Source organism: Cyprinodon variegatus, unplaced genomic scaffold, assembly GCF_000732505.1.
Source record: "Cyprinodon variegatus isolate N-32 unplaced genomic scaffold, C_variegatus-1.0 Scaffold71, whole genome shotgun sequence".
In the NCBI taxonomy this organism is placed as follows: domain Eukaryota; kingdom Metazoa; phylum Chordata; class Actinopteri; order Cyprinodontiformes; family Cyprinodontidae; genus Cyprinodon; species Cyprinodon variegatus.
In genome coordinates, this window is record NW_015150524.1 from 1,069,539 (window position 1) to 1,085,730 (window position 16,192).

The following is a 16,192-nucleotide window of genomic DNA, read 5'->3' on the forward strand; positions in this document are numbered from 1 at the left end:
GTATTTTTCTAAACCAGCTGTTGGTGTGTGTGGTGATTTTGGAGTCTCTGCACTTTATGGCAGTGGAGTTATTGATTTTTATTTGCAACGTTTTGCTGTTGTTTTACCATTTGCAGATGGTCCCTAACCACTCGCCTGGCCGCTGCCTGTGCATAGAGATCAATGTAATACATCCAGCTCGGAAAATGGCTCGTTTTTCTCGAAGTTTTTTTACTGGACGAATCATTGCATTTATTAAAGAAGAAAATAGACTTTGAGTAAAGAAAACAGATTTTTCTCCTTTAATCAAATTTTTTTCCATGCATTACTTTTTGTATGTAGGTTTTTGACTCCCATCTAAAGCTGTTAACTGTTTCCTCTTTCTCATATCTATTTCATGACTCCTCAAAAGATGAAGACAGCATGATAGGCTAGCATGTTTACCTATTTTTCCCATTTTGAAGATGTGCTAAGAGAAACAGGTGTCTATGGGACAATATATTTATGCTCTAGATGAAAAGGACGCTGGGTATTACTGAGTGACGGATAAAAAGAAGAATTTACCATTTATTTATTTATTTATGATTTATGCTTTGTTATTTTTTGTTATTTCTGGACTATGCTGCCGTAATGAAAATGATTATATAAGTTCTGGGCTTTTTACCTCCTATAGACATGGGGGGGTTGTACAGAGGTCCCATATTTTTGCTTTTCACTGAAGTGAGGATTTTAAATGTAATTGTAATTAATGCTTAAGGAAGTCATTGGATTTGAATAGTTTGTGAATTTTTGTGTGCATAATGCAGGATCTGTGATAAAATATGACACATTGTATGAGAACTAGATCCTTCTGTGAATGTTTTCATTTAGGAAGATTTTATTGTTGGTCTCAACGGGGACTCTGACTCCTTGAATGGCAGCCTGACAGAGCCAGATCCATCTTTTCTGAAAAACTGCAGTTCCAACAACAGCCTACATTCCAGCTACACGGTACACACACAGTCAAACCAAACCCACACACACACAACTGATCAGCTGACAGTTAGGACGATGAAGATGACTCAGCTCAGGACGGTGACGCAGGAGCTCATCTCTGCTCTGTGTGTGTGTGTTTGTTGCAGCTCAGTGGAAGCATGATGAGTCTGTTTAGCTCGGGGGATTTCGGAGCGGTGGAGGTGAGGGGCCGCATTCAGTACTCGCTGGTTTACGACAATCATAAGGAGGAGCTGCAGGTGAGGGTTTATCGCTGCGAGGACATCGCTTCAGCACGCAAGAACCGCTCCGACCCGTAAGCAAGTGTTTTCATGTGACTAACGTCAAATCGGCAGTGTCACACTCTGAATCAATAAAGTTACATGCATGTGTGTGCTGGTGTTTCACAGATACGTAAAGAGCTATCTTTTGCCAGACAAGTCAAATCACAGCAAGAAGAAGACGTCAGTCAAGAAGAAAACACTGAATCCAGTCTATGATCAGACACTCAGGGTGAGATGCTTTCTCATCTATGCACTGATATAAAGTTAAAACTGTAATATTTGTTCCTCATAACGATTCAAAAGCAGTCATGGTTTTGATTTATAAAATGAGAGATCTCCTAGAGTTTTGTCGTGCAGTGCTTATGTTTTGATTCTGTTGTCTTTTAGTATAAACTATGTAATAGAGAGCTGAGTAGTCGGACTTTGAACCTCTCGGTGTGGCATGCCGAACCTCTGGGAAGGAATATCTTCCTGGGGGAGGTGGAGGTGGCCCTGGGGCTCTGGGACTGGACCTCCACACAGCCCATTTGGCAAGATCTGCAGCCACGGGTAAGGGATGCTTTTTGCTTAATGAGCCCCAGGAAAAAAAAAAATGCAAAAACTGTCGGGCAAAAACTTAAGCATTTTATGTAGAAGAACCTTTCTAGAACCTGACAGACATCACTCAGCAGTTCAAATATTAAATATGATGTTAGTATGAAGACAATGGCTGTTAAAAGCAGCATAGGTTTGACATGGACATGTAAAATATAAATATAAACAATTTACATATTTAAATATAAACAGCCCAAAAAGATTTGTTTCAAGATCTGCTTTTTTGGTAGCAAGAAAATCAACTTGTAATTTTGGTATCAGATGTGGTTAAACCTTGACCTCCAGAACCTGGATGGTCCCACTTTTATCAGTTCAATTACATGAAGGTGTAACCCCCATAAAAGCAGTCAGTTCTCGAACCATTCAAGTAATAAATGGCTATTTTGTATGTAGGAATTTGACTGTGTGTGCATCCTCAAGCTGCTTCCTTAATCATAGGTCCCCACAACAAAGTCATTGCACCTCATTCACAGACATGGAAAAGTTTTTACTCCGGATATCTTCCAAACACAAACAGTTTTAAACCCTGATCCCCCACATTCAAACCAGTAACTTACCCAGAAGCATTAGACTCAGGTTTCATAAAGTATAAAAGGCATTTTTACCAAATATTAACTGCACGTTACAATTTGGAATAATTTATTACTTTCCATTAATTCAAATGTGTTATTTGTTAATCCTCACTGATCTAAAACAAAAGAACATTTGTCTGTATTGGTATCTGACAATGATAAATTAATGTATTTTTATACAGTGCATGAAGAGATCCCATTTAAACAACATTAGGGCTGGAACTAACAATTATTTTGCAAATAGATTCATTTGTCAATAAATTTCTTGATTAATCGATAAATATTCGGACAGCCAAACGTTCCTTAAAGAAGATTTTTTGTGAAAATAAACCAGGTGAAACTGAAACTTTTCCACCTGAGGAGTTGTGGATAGAGCATATTGACAGAAGAAAAAATTTTTTTAATCTTAAATGCAAAATTTTTATATATTATTATTTTTTTAATTTGGTGTAATTACTGCTCTCAGTGGGTTGCCCTGTCAGCTGTTTCAGTCTCCATACTCCAGTTAATGATAAATCTTTTACTAAATTTGTTGAAAAATATTTCAATAATCGATTAATCACGATTAATTGCTTCAGCCCTAAACCTTATAACAATAAGCATGAGCCTTAGCGCCTCTAAGTCTGATCAAGAGGTGTTAGATAGAAGGAAGCTTCAAATGGAGCCCCGGGGAGCAGCCCTGGTACCAGGTAAGGGAACATCACGTAAAACATTCAAACTGCATACTGACTAATATCTGAAAGGCACAATTTAAGATTTGATGAACCATCTTGTTATAATCTGTGGGAGAACATCTTGATAAACTGTAAAAAAAAGAATAACTTAAATTATGTTTAGAAGTCAGCCCAGTGAATTATAATGAAAGCACAGATGCTTGCATCTGCATTCATTCAGCCTCTCGGTGTCCATGAAACAGACACTGAAGCTTTGCTGGAGACACCGGATAAAAGGGGAGGAGTGTGTCTCGTCTCTGCAAGAGCTGAAGGAAGAGGAAGACGTGCTGGGAATTTTAAAGAAGCTTTTACATAACCTTGGTGTGTCCCAGCTTCCATGCATCTCAATGCCTTATCTATTTATTTCTTAATATCCGTTGACTTTTTCATACAGGTTCATCTGAGTCCAGAGTCTATCAGCATTAGAGGGAACATCATGCTGTCCATCAAATTTGTTCCTGAGGGATTTGAAGGTGAGATGAATAAAGCTATCACAATTCCACACAAAAGATGTGCAAGCAGGGGCGCCATATGGGGGGTGGGTTATAAAGATTCTAAGGGTCCTTGACTGAGGGGGGCCCCAAAAGAAGAAGAAAAGATTTATCCCGCTATATTTTTCTGATATAAAAAGAAAATCCAGCAATTTATTCTCTATTCTCTATTAATGCGTACATACCGTAGATACAGCTGTGCTTTTTGTTTTTAATAAGCGGTTATTTTTTGATAGGATTTAAATGTAAAGTTAATGCATGTTTAACTTTTTCAGGTTCTGATAATTTTTTTTTGTAGGAATTTTACAATATCTATTACATTGAAAATGTAAATGAAACTCTTCAGTGCATCTTTATAGCAGTTTTAAAGCTTCAATATTTTTTTATGGGGGGGCACAATATCAATGTCTTTCAAGGGTGGCACCCCTGCATGCAACTGTTATAAAATTCTGTGTGAAGATAAAAAAGTATGCATAGATCTATACGTTTGTGTTCAGGTGGTGGCCTGCCTTCAACAGGAGAAGTTCACATCTGGCTCCAGGAGGCTCAAGGTCTACTCTCTAAGAAAGGAGGTGCTTTAGACTCTTTTGTTAAAAGGTGTGTCTCCTCTCCTTTAATTTTTTTTTTTACATTTTTCTTTGATTAAATACAATCCAGAGATTACAAATGGTTTAAATATTAAACCTTGTGTTGAAAATGTTTGAAGTAATACTATACATTTCAATATTACTTTGAGTTTGTTACTCCACTGTAGCTGGTTGAAAGGGATGCTAAAAGTGGTTAATACATTTTTAGTCAACCTTCATTGGTGAGTAAACTCATCAGTTCCATTCACCTGTCTTTGACTCTTTTTACTGTCTCCCCATCAAAATCAAGCTACATTCTCCCAGATGTCAGTCGACAGAGCGGTCAAAAAACCCGTGTTGTGAAGCACTCAGTCAGTCCGACGTACAACCACACCATGGTCTACGACGGCTTTCAAACCAGCGACCTGAGGGAGGCCTGCGCTGAGCTCACAGTTTGTCAAAGAGATGGACTGAAGTCGAACATCCTGGGGGGGATTCGTCTGAGCTGTGGAACAGGTGAGAACCTTTAAACTTGTATTAGTTTAACTCTTTACCCCTGTTTCATCACACAGGTTCTAATATTCACCAGGGAAGAAAATAATCTGTTGTAATATTGTAGTTAGAATATGTTTTGGTAAAAGTTAAAAGGTAGTTTTTACATCTTTTTTTTCACCCTTATTGGCTTCACCTTTGTCTTTGCAAAGGATCTTGATGTAATTACCACAACAGTGTTAATTTAGTTTGGAAATGTGACATCATACTGTAGTTCAAAGTTTGTCTTTATAACACCACCTATACACCTGAAGAAAAACACAGATATAGGTTCAATTTGCAGTGTTTATTTTCTGCATGGTGACAATACTTTTTCAAAAACTGAATGAGTTCAAATTTTGCACTTGAATCATTTTAAACCCTTCAGAAGATCTTGGGATTAGAGAAACTTATGCCAACTTATTTTAAAATAATTTCTGGGAATTTATTAAATGTGAAATGAATTGCACTTATGTAGCGCTTTTTCATCTCAGGGGACTCCATAGCGCTTTGCACAGTCGTTCACACAAAATTATAAAAAGCTACTCTGTAGCCATAGCTGCTCACAGAACTCTTGACACACATAATAATAATTCAGAATTTATTTTATTTTATGCTAAAACCTTCCTGGGTTCCTAGGACTCCTGGACATATGCTGGGGTCTATGGTTTGTGGTAATGTTCGAGACTTTTAACTGCATGTTGACATTTTTTTAACGGCAGGTCAGAGCTATGGGGAGGCTGTTAACTGGATGGACTCCACGGAAGATGAAGTCGCTGTTTGGACCTCCATGATTGAAAACCCAAACCGTTGGATCAACACAACCCTACCGATCAGAACTAACCTGACCCAGCGGTCTGCATGACCAGAACATCCTGCTCTTTAACACTCATTCACATTCATGTTCAAACAGCGGTTGGACTGTAACATTTCTGTATTTATGATATAGATACACACACGTTCACACTTAAAAATTAAGTCAGCAGTAATATTCTTTGAGTTCAGGAATAACTTAGTTGTTTCTGTAGATACGTCTGCATATCAAAATGTATTTTGTCTAGTCAGTGTTTAAATCTGGTGAAGAATGCATTTATAATCAATTGTAGTTTATTGATTAATACAATATATAAACTATAAATAAAGAATTGTTTTTTTCATGTGTATTGTAACTTCATGTATAAGAATAAGGCATTTTTAGGGGATAACAGCAGGCACACATTAATATTTTATCCCGCTTGCATTGATGTCTTATGTTACTGTCAATCATCTTTGGGTCTATGGGTAAAGAAGATTGTTTTATTTTCTCTTATTAATATTCATTTATGCTTTGGGAGAATCTTAGATGTTTTTTTTTTAATATAATTTTTTCATCATCTTGTTGGCAACTTGTGTTTGACCATTTTAAAAGCACTACAACCCAATATGTCTGTCTGTCTGTGTAATGTTACATTTTCTTCAAAAGGGGTTTTAAATGTCAGCCTTAAATGATGGATTCAGAATCAGACTGAACCCCTACAGTTTTTTCCCCAGTAGATGGCAGCACTGACAGAATATTTGACTCCATCCTGGAGCCATATCAGAAAAATTACTATTTTGTAATTCGGGCTTGTTTTTTTTTTTTTATTGATTTAATGAATATTGTGTAGGTTTTAGAATTTTTAAATCATCTGTTAATCGCCCATCTACAGAAAAACTCACATCTTTTTTTTTTTTTTTAAGGCATATATCACTTTATAAAAGATTGTGTCCTAGTGACTGTATTTCTATTAGTTTATTTATTTATTTATTTTTTTGGCCTCGTGTAATATCAGCTTATCTACAATCCGTTTACAATTGCTGACATTCTGGTTTTTGAGTTTCCCATTGCAGAGTGAAATATTTAACCTCTCCCTGATGTAATAAGCAATTTAGTAGATGTAAGCTCATCAAGACATTAATGACAGCTCCAAACCCACTAAAGTTTGTCTGATAAATCTTCTTAATTTCTTAAGGAAAATGTGTGATCTCCAATATTCTTGCAATGTTATTGTCATTTAGTTTTTTACTACCTACAATAAGATCCAGACCCATATACTTTACATCCCCCCTTAACACAACATTGCTTTGGTGTTACATGGCTGCTCTGTGAGGATGCTGTTCTTCAGCTGGATGGGACTAAATACTAAGATTTCCTGGAAGATAACCTGTGGAAGACTTCAGACTTGATGTAATTACCTGCAGAATTCAGATGCAGGTAATGCTAAACCACATTTTCTAGATGGGCCACAGTGCGGCCATTGTTTTTAATAGCGGCACTGAACAAAATAATTAAAAACATGCATACACATAAAAAGGGCAGTCATGCATTGTTTAGTTTTCAGCCACAAAGCCATGGTTGCAGACCCCTTATCTAACAGATGAAAATGTAACCTATCTTAATATACGGCTGAAGCTTACGGCTGACCATAATGTTAAGTAACTGTTAAAGTCAATTGAATATTGAATTGGTCTAATAGTCAAATTACTTATAGTCTCTTCTGTCAGTGCATATCATAAGAAATTGATGCATGACAGATGATACACTGCAACATTTCTTTAAATAACTGTATTTGCCCCATGTAAGAAAATCTGACAAAAAGAATGAGTATTTCTGCCCTTAAATTAATATTACTAGATATTATGCCTTTCAAACATGTTAATGGAATTGGTTTTTTTTTCTTTATCACTCTAAATGTAAATCATTCCATCCAAAACTGTTCTCAATGACCTACTTAAATCAAGGAAAAATTATCTTATTTTAAGAAAGATTAAATAATTTCTATTTTAATTTTGCAGTGTATGTTTTCACTAGAGGGATCTCAGGGCAGACTTTTATGGCCCATGTACTGATGTGTACAGCGCATGGGCACAGTACATGTGTATAGTTAGTATATTAATATGTTTTTTTATTTGTTATACGGCGCAGAAACCATAATTCCGAAATCCCGTGGATCTAGTTCATTTCTTAGATTTTTTTTTTTACCTTTATAGTTTTATTTTTAAAATGATTCAAAAAGTGTTGGACTTTTAACTTCAGTTGTATTGAGATAAGATTGTGGTTTTAGCAATGCACTGATTGCAGTTTTCTTGTGAATAACCGATCTTTAAAAAGCCTGACATGCTAATTACAATTTTGACAAATACTGATATTCTCTTTTTAACAGCTTAAATAAAATTACAACACACCTTAAAATAATTAATCTCATGTTATTGGGGGAAAAAAGAACATGTAAAACATCTTGTTTCAACTGCACAAGTTTCCCATTATATTTCCCATATAAATGAAAAGCTTAGAGCACTTTAAGCTTTGCAGAAGTAGGTCAAATCTGGAGTTGAGATCGGTTTCACATCTCAGTACCGGTCAATCATCGATCTCCCAAAAGTAAGAAAATCAGGAGCTATAGATTGGCGCACTCCTACTTTATATCTGCTATACCTGGGGTGTCCATAGTTGTATGTGGCTCTTTTGCTCTACCTCTCACTTAATATGTTAAATATATTGTTTTTTCCCCCCTTCTTCTAATTGTGTGCCCCCATGAAAAATATTGGCCCTAATTTGGTCCCCCACAGTAAATGTGGTCAACAACTGCCCCCGGAGCAATAAGCAACCCACTTATAGTGTATGGAGGACCAACTCCGCCATATTTAAAAATAAATTCAGAAATAAATAAATGCTCAATAAATAAATAAGCATGCAATTAATTCCCCCCAAAAATATAATCAACAATTTATCTGACTGTTAATTATTCTTCCCCCACTAAATGAAAAGTCAGAATTTAGTATTATCTAGAGACTATTAATAACAGGGGGAGAAAAGCAGCTTCAGACGAGCGAGCATGTGGTGACGTCACGAGTACACTTCTGTTCCAATTGACCCATATTTATATTGCGTGCTCCCATTCTCTCAGAGTCCAGACTTTTCTTCTCAAGAACATACTTGGCGAGGACAGGAGTTCGTACTCACGTTCTTATGAATTGAGAAACGGCCTCTGACTTCAGACTCTCCTCTCCTACTGTAGATTCGACATATGCAGTAAAATACTAACCAACCAATGGGCAGAAGTTGACTCTCTAAGACACAGCCTCTCCTGATTTGCATAATGAGGCAGAAATGCATACAGAAATTTAAAAACAAGCAGAAATAGTGTTGAAGAAATAAATAGGGTAAAAAACAATACAAAGGAAGAATAAACCAGACAAGAAATTACATATTTCACATAAATAAATACTTAAAAAAAATAAGTAATAAATAAATAAAGTTGAAGATTATAATGGACAATAAATAAATAAGGCAATTATTACAAAGGCGAATAAATAAAGAAGCTAATTAAAAGAGATATATACATTTATGTCTCACTGTTTAATCTAATTTCTACCTACATTTTTTTGTTTATTGTATTTATATTTATATATTTTTGGGGGCAATTAATATAATGCTTATTTATTTATTAAGCATTTATTTATTTATATATGTATTTTTAGATATGGCAGAGTTGGTCCTCCGTATTAGTGCCCCAAAGTGGTCAAAAAAAAAAAAAAAGAAAAAAAAAGCACTGGTGCCCAAAATACAGCATGTTCTACAAAGCACGTGCTCGACAGTATTTCATTTGTAAGTCCATCTAACAGGCTAGATATATTTTCGCGTCAACTTTAAACTATGCACAGCACACGTCACAGACCACGTGAGCGTGAGTTCTGCACTGTTGCCATGGAGACGTCAACAACTCACACCCACCTACATTAACAAAAAAAAAACAAAAAAAAAGAGTACCGGTACGTTCACTACGAAAACGTTAAAGCTCAAGGAAGGTGTTAAAATAAGAGAAATGTCGGCTAAGAACAGGAAGGAGAAAAAAGACCAGGCTGAAACATTCTCGAAAAAAGTGGAACGTTGTGAGCTCCAACATTAACTCGTTCAGTAAATTAGGACCTTTTTGTAGTTAACCGCTGCTAAATGATCTGCTCCTTTTGTATTTTCCCAGTTACTAAAACAGAGATCGAGTGTCTGATCAAGCGCTTCAACGCTCTTCTGGCCAAGCAGGTCAGCCCATCTGGAGCAGCACATGGTCTGGATAGAGAGACCTTCAGAGGAATAATGCAGACCACCTTTGGGATAAACAAACCCCTAATGTTGGACGGAGGTAAAACCTTATTTTCCCTCCGATTGTATATTTAAAAAAAATGTTGGACTGATTCAAATCAGAATACAGACGTACCCACCGAGCGAAACTTGGTTGAAAACACATTATAAAGTTGACATGGTGTATGTATAAACGTCTACATTTGGTTACAGAGAGAGGTATGGCAGACCGTTTTATGATAAAATCATCATCTTCTAACTATCCTTTGATTACTTATAAGATATCAAAGAAAAGGTTTTGACTATGAAAAACTAAATGTTGAATCCTGAATGATAATTTAAGATATCTGAAATTATATTACGACAATAGTGAAAATAAAAATGTATATTTATATGAATGCCAACAACAAAACACATTATAACAACACTCTACAAAAACATAATTTCATGTACAGGTTTACTTTTTGTACATAAATCTTGCCCTTCTGAGGCTTTGTGAAGGCAAATTTGTGTTTTGCATGGCCCAATATGGTGTCACGTACCTAAATATAATGTAACAGTTTAATAACGGAGAAGCCAGTAGTCAGCTTTATATTCTTTTTAATATATGAAAAAAAAATTTTTTTTCTGAGAATGTGTTTATTTAAGAGTAACTATGCAAATTAGCAAACAACTAAAAAAAGAACACTATATATTATTTTCCATGTGAATCCAAGTTTATTCGTGCTTCTTTGCCTTTTCTAAAAAGGGTTAAATCAAGAATACCTATAGGTCCCCCAACAATTGAAAAAGGAGGCAGGCAGTCAAGGCAGCAGAATAAAGCATTAGCCTCGCTGCATGCAGTTAGCCAAGCCTTGTAACTAAACCAGGTCCTGGAAAAAGACCCTATAACGTACCGTCTCCATCTGTCTTTGGACTACTGATTCATTTTGATGTTTGGCTGATCACTTCCAAATGCTATCACATCCAGCTTCTCTTGGTAAGTTTGCTTTAAGGGACTTCACTACCGCAACTGTCAATCAGCCGCGCTACGACTGTGACCACAGTTCTTGTATATCTAAAAAGTATATGAATATATTTCAAAATATTTTTATTTTATGATTTTAATTTTTTTATGCGTTAATCAAGGTCAATGGGTGGGTGGGGCGGCACCCTAGCGCCCTCTATTGGCAAGTCGCCACTGCTCAAATGACGTCAACCAACTTGTCATTTAAAGTCCTGTGGCAGGCCGATTTATCATAAAAAGCTGTCATTTTCAGATCGTGAACTACATAAAGACTATGACGGACTGACCAGATTTAGCCAAAAAAAGCAACGTCTAAATGATGTAAATATTTTTCTTGAAGTAATATTTCAGCATCAGACACAAAATTGCTTTAAATTGAAGTATAATAATTTATGTTGAATGTAAGATTTTGTTTATCAATAAAATACCAATGTTATTTTTGTTCTATTGGTTATTAATAGTATGTTCTTTCCTAGTTTTCAGGAACTTTGATGAAGATCGTGATGGGATCGTTAGTGTGGAGGAATGGATCAGAGGGCTGTCTGTTCTTCTTCGTGGGACGCTCGATGAGAAAATAAAATGCAAGTTTTCATCTCTTGTCTTTTTGTCCAAAATAATATGTCCCATTATTCAACAAGTAAACTACTTAAATCAGTCCTTCAATTTGTCATTAATTTAATCTGGAAAAATACAGGATTTGTCAATAATGTGATATATAGACCTAGAGAACACAGTATATGTACTTTTTTCAGACTGACCAATAAAAGCTAGGTAACTGCTCTAGGGATGTAAATTACACCCATCATGGCGATTCGATTCAGTATCAATTTCCTGACCCAACGATTCAATTATTTTCAATACTCAAAATACATCATCTGCTTTTTCCTCCGCCACGTCTATCTTTCCTACCTCTTCTTTCACCTCCGCTATCTCCGCCATGTCTGTCTTGCCTACTGTTTATGTGAGCGTGTGTTTGCAGAAAGAGGGTAGCGGCTAAAGGAAGTGAGGTAGGAGGGCAAAATAGGTTTAGCACCACCGCAGCACGGGAGTCAGAATTATGTTCAGGAGCAAATGGATAAAAATAGACTGCAGGGGAAAAAAACATGAATCAATACTCTTGCTTACTTTTCGATGCATCGGATTGTCGGCTGTTGGATCGATGCATCGATACAAAACGATTATTATTTACACCACAAAACACTCTATTAACGGTTGTGCATTTTAAGCAATCAGATGTACAGTGTTGCTCTACTTTTCCAGACTCATTTCTATATTTTTGTTCTACATTTGCTATACAATTCAGGAGATTTGAGTACAAAGTATTATCTGTGTGCCTGCGTGTATAGAGGTGGTAATCCTACAAATAATGGAACAATAGTGAAGTTGGCTTCTAATATTTAGAGTTTGCCAGAGCATCAATATTTTCTATGCTATCTCAACCTACTGTGACTTTATACCTTGTCTATTAAAGAATGGTGTGTCTAAGAGTGGAAAATTGTAGATTCTCTCAACCAGTTAGAAACTTAAGTGCCTTGTTCTGTAAAAAAAATACTATCAATAGCATTTCTTTTTTTATTGTTTTGACCCCACTTGGGCTACGCGTGTAAGAAAATGGATGGATGGATGGATGTTTTGGAAACCAAGGCCAACTTTAACATGAATTTAAAGTTGAAAAGAGACAAAATAGATGCTTCTGCACAATTCTCCTTTCTATTTTTCAAGGAGTGTGTGTTCAGTGATTATAAATCCAGATAAACACAACTGTCCAAATTCAAATTATTTGCCAAAATACAAATCAAAAGTCAATGTAAAACCACTACAGTGATCAAGCATTAATAAGACTGATAGCTTTCAGGAAACAGAAAAATGCTGACATATCAAAAACTTTACGTTTGTTTTTATTTCCATAGTTAGACAAAATTGGAAAATGGTGACGCAGGCGACCCGGGTTCGAATCCGGCCTGTGGTCCTTTCCCGGATGTCTCTCCCCCTCTCTCATTCCCCCTTTCCTGTCAGCCTACTATCAGAAAAACGAGCCACTAGTGCTGCAAAAAACTTAAAAAAAAAAAAATCAAAAAAATTAGAAAATGGTAAAAAGAAGAAAAAAAAAATCCATACTTTTTTTTTTTTTTAACTTTCTTTGACTTTAACCTTGGAAATTAGGATCTATTGGAATGACCAAATAGACATCTTCAGTTACTTCCTTAAGTAAAGCAAAGGATTCATTCATTACATCTTGAAACCTAAGTTAAAGGAGTTTTGGAATTTAAGTCAAAGTATGTTATAGAAATAATACATTTTTTAACATAGTGGCCTATTTGGGAAGGCGCACCGTTTTATTAACCTTTCCTATTTTTTTCTCACCCAGACTGTTATGAAGTGTATGACCTGGATGGTGACAAATTCATCACCAAAGAAGAGATTTTTAATATGCTGGATGGGTGCTTCATCAAGCGGCCCAATGAGAAGGATCCGAAAGAAAGGGTTAGAGATTTGGTTGAGACCTCAATGAAGATGATGGTGAGAAGATCACTGTGCACTTTTATCAGCGCTATGGAAAAGCTTTTGGTTTTATCTTTTTAAAAGTCAAACAACATAATGTATGTTTCAAACCTTGCCTTCTTTCACCGTCAGGACCACGATTGTGATGGCAAGCTGTCATATAAGGACTTTCAAAAATCAGTGCGTAAGGAGAAACTCCTCCTAGAGGCATTTGGAAAATGCCTCCCTGATCCCATGGTAACCTCACAATTATGGAAATCTTAAATCTTACATTTATGTAAGATGTTCTTAATCCAATATTTCTTTTTTTCTTCTAGAGTATTGAGAAGTTTGAGCGGCTTGTATTTCAAGAACAACAGGGTCAATGAAACTACCCACATTCGTGTACACTTTCAACTCTGTTTTTATTTTATTATGATCTAATGTACTTTGACTTACAATGTTTAAGAAATTAAAGAACCCATTTACAAAACATTGGTCGATGTCTGTCCAGTTTATATCCGGCGACGCGGTTTGGCTTTTTTCTGAATAGGTCTAATATCTGGAGCTGATCCCACCTAAGAATTAGACAGACAAAGTTATGTCATAATTTGTTATTTATGTAAAATAAAAACAAGTGAAAAATTACCTGCTTCATTGTGCTCCTGATCAGGTTGAGAGTTGTGTTTAAAGAGTCATCTTCCATGTCAAGTTTTGGTTGTTCTGGTAGTTTAGGTCCAATGAACGGCTCATTTTCTCCAGACACATTCACTGCACTCTCATTAGACTCTTCTATTTTACGCTTCCTGTTCTCCAGGTGAGCAACCCTTGGAGTAAATCTGGCTTCAGAGATGGGATTTAAATATAGTCTCCCTTCTGGTCCTTGGTCGCTCTTAGAGGCGGTTGGTTTGGAGCCAAAACTCTCCAACTCCTGCTGTTCTATGTTGGAAATGGCATTATGCAGAGTCCCCATTTTGTCTTCTTTTTGTACAATTCCACTGTGATTCTTCTGTCTGTATGAATTCTTGAGTTTTTGGGGAGGCAATGGCAGCGGAGGAAACTCTGAATAGTGGCTCGGGCCTGAAGCATCTCTTGTGTTTTTATTTTCAAATGTTTCCTCATGTCGGGCGGGGATTTTCACTGATGATGCAGGACTCTCTTGAACAGCATCTGTCTTTTCTTTTTCTTTTGCAATTGGAATAAGAAAGAAAAAAATTCCATATGGGAAAAAAGGCAAAAATATTGTATACATTCATTGAATTATTCACTTAAATACATTTAGTGAGATACCCCTATTCCGAGCGGCTCTTGCTATAAAACTCCTCCTGTCCTGCAGCTTCAGCCTCGTGTCCTCTACTGTCTCATATTCTGGGACGTAGCACACATGCAGCACACCACCGTAGAAACTCTTCTCATCCATGTTACGCTTTGCTGCCCTGAAACAACACAATTTTATCAAAATTATTCAGCAGCTGTCCTCGGCTTCATTACAGAACCCTCATGACAACAAGTCCCACATAGCATACCTAGCACTTGGTAGTCTTTGAAACTTGACAAGGTAGACCTCTGTGAACTCCTCAGCGGGATATTCATCCAGGGGTCGGTACTCCTCCACAGTGCCGTACAGCGCACACAGCTGGATCAGCTCCGTCATCACACCGATGGCTGGAACCCCTTGAACCATCAGGTAACGGGATTCCAAATTCACAGTGTACACCTGTTAAAACAAAACAAATGTGTTACAACTGGGTATTTACTGCTGATTTCTGAAAGCATGCCCCTCTTCTGTGTAATCACCTCCCATTTTTATATGTGACAAAAGTATATTTTATTATTTTTAACAGCTCAGGGTTTTTTTTATATGTAGGCCCTGATATTAACTTTTTTTTTCATAGAAATTACTCTTGGCTCGGAGGTTTTGTCTTTAGCTGTATCTCTTTTCAGGACATGATCACTGCCAGAGATGTTAGACTTAAACAAACTTTATTGTCAATTTATATACAGTGTGTGTAAAAAATGAAATTTTGATGGAAACATTTTTTATCAGTGAATGAGCGGCTTACAACAGTGAAATAGACATTTCAATTTATAAAGTGTAGCAGCACGCAACAACTGCACGGTACATGCAAATATTGCATTTATAATGTGTTTTCCTTTGCTCATTAAAGTAATTCTAGCCATGCGCTTTAGGTTTAGTTGTGTTGCTGCTATTAAGGGTTCATTGCAGGTGTACTTGAGGAAAGCCATTTATTTATCTTTCCTATAGAAAGTATCCAATTTCCTTCCACTTGTTAATGGGTTTTACAAACACTGTTTTACCCATTACCGTTATGTCTTTTATGTTTTAAAGTAATTCTAACCCTGTAGTGGGTTTTAAATGTGTAGTTTCTGTCTTATATCAAGGATTTTGTAACCCACTTTCACCATATGCTTGTTAAGAGTCAGGTACTCCTAAAATGTCTAGCAGCCAGGTGATGCTTCCTTTGATGGACAACATTTTACTAATTTCCATTAGCTCTACTTGATTTAAAAAAAATCGTATATAGCATGGAATTGTTTAGTCTTGTAAGATAAAAACCCTTGTGTTTTAAGGAAAGTCTTGTTTAAATTAACTGTAGGTTCAACGATACAATCTGTAAAACACTTTTTAGTTTGTTATTTATGTATTAAACGTGCGTCATTACCTTAACCGCTTTAGCCTTTCTCCCTTCCCGGTATTTCGGTCGAGAAATGCACACCTTCTGCTGTTCATGGTGTTTGTAGACTTCTGGGCTTCTCCAACAGTCCGGTTTGTTGTTGAGCGGGGCAGCCATGTTTGTAGTGCAATGCATTTCCGATCGGTGGCCTTCAAAATAAATAACACTTGGATTAACGGACGCGTGTGTTTTTTTTAAAGACCCTTGTC

At 36.4% G+C, this 16,192-nt stretch overlaps 3 protein-coding genes across 3 annotated transcripts in view; 2 read left to right on the forward strand and 1 right to left on the reverse strand.

The window, feature by feature from the left end:
* sytl1 (synaptotagmin like 1) overlaps nt 1-6,290 on the forward strand; it is a 12,573-nt gene extending 6,283 nt beyond the window's left edge. The window contains exons 8-15 of the mRNA XM_015372283.1: nt 850-969; nt 1,101-1,267; nt 1,362-1,464; nt 1,623-1,784; nt 3,509-3,587; nt 4,103-4,202; nt 4,482-4,687; nt 5,425-6,290. Coding sequence (XP_015227769.1) covers nt 850-969; nt 1,101-1,267; nt 1,362-1,464; nt 1,623-1,784; nt 3,509-3,587; nt 4,103-4,202; nt 4,482-4,687; nt 5,425-5,567 — 1,080 coding nt within the window. The 3' untranslated portion in view covers nt 5,568-6,290. The remainder of the gene's footprint in view (nt 1-849; nt 970-1,100; nt 1,268-1,361; nt 1,465-1,622; nt 1,785-3,508; nt 3,588-4,102; nt 4,203-4,481; nt 4,688-5,424) is intronic.
* Nucleotides 6,291-9,492: 3,202 nt separating this feature from the next.
* Nucleotides 9,493-13,751, forward strand: efcab1 (EF-hand calcium binding domain 1). The gene is made up of 6 exons (XM_015372412.1): nt 9,493-9,613; nt 9,703-9,861; nt 11,283-11,387; nt 13,175-13,326; nt 13,441-13,545; nt 13,626-13,751. The coding sequence occupies exons 1-6, from the start codon at nt 9,547-9,549 to the stop codon at nt 13,674-13,676; spliced, it is 639 nt and encodes a 212-aa protein (XP_015227898.1). The 5' UTR covers nt 9,493-9,546; the 3' UTR covers nt 13,677-13,751.
* On the reverse strand, nt 13,712-16,133 carry rbm48 (RNA binding motif protein 48). The gene is made up of 5 exons (XM_015372411.1): nt 15,972-16,133; nt 14,814-15,004; nt 14,578-14,723; nt 13,937-14,478; nt 13,712-13,865 (listed from the first exon to the last, which is right to left on the reverse strand). Exons 1-5 carry the CDS (start codon nt 16,116-16,118, stop codon nt 13,803-13,805), a joined length of 1,089 nt encoding a protein of 362 aa, XP_015227897.1. The 5' UTR covers nt 16,119-16,133; the 3' UTR covers nt 13,712-13,802.
* Between the last annotated feature and the right edge of the window lie 59 nt (nt 16,134-16,192).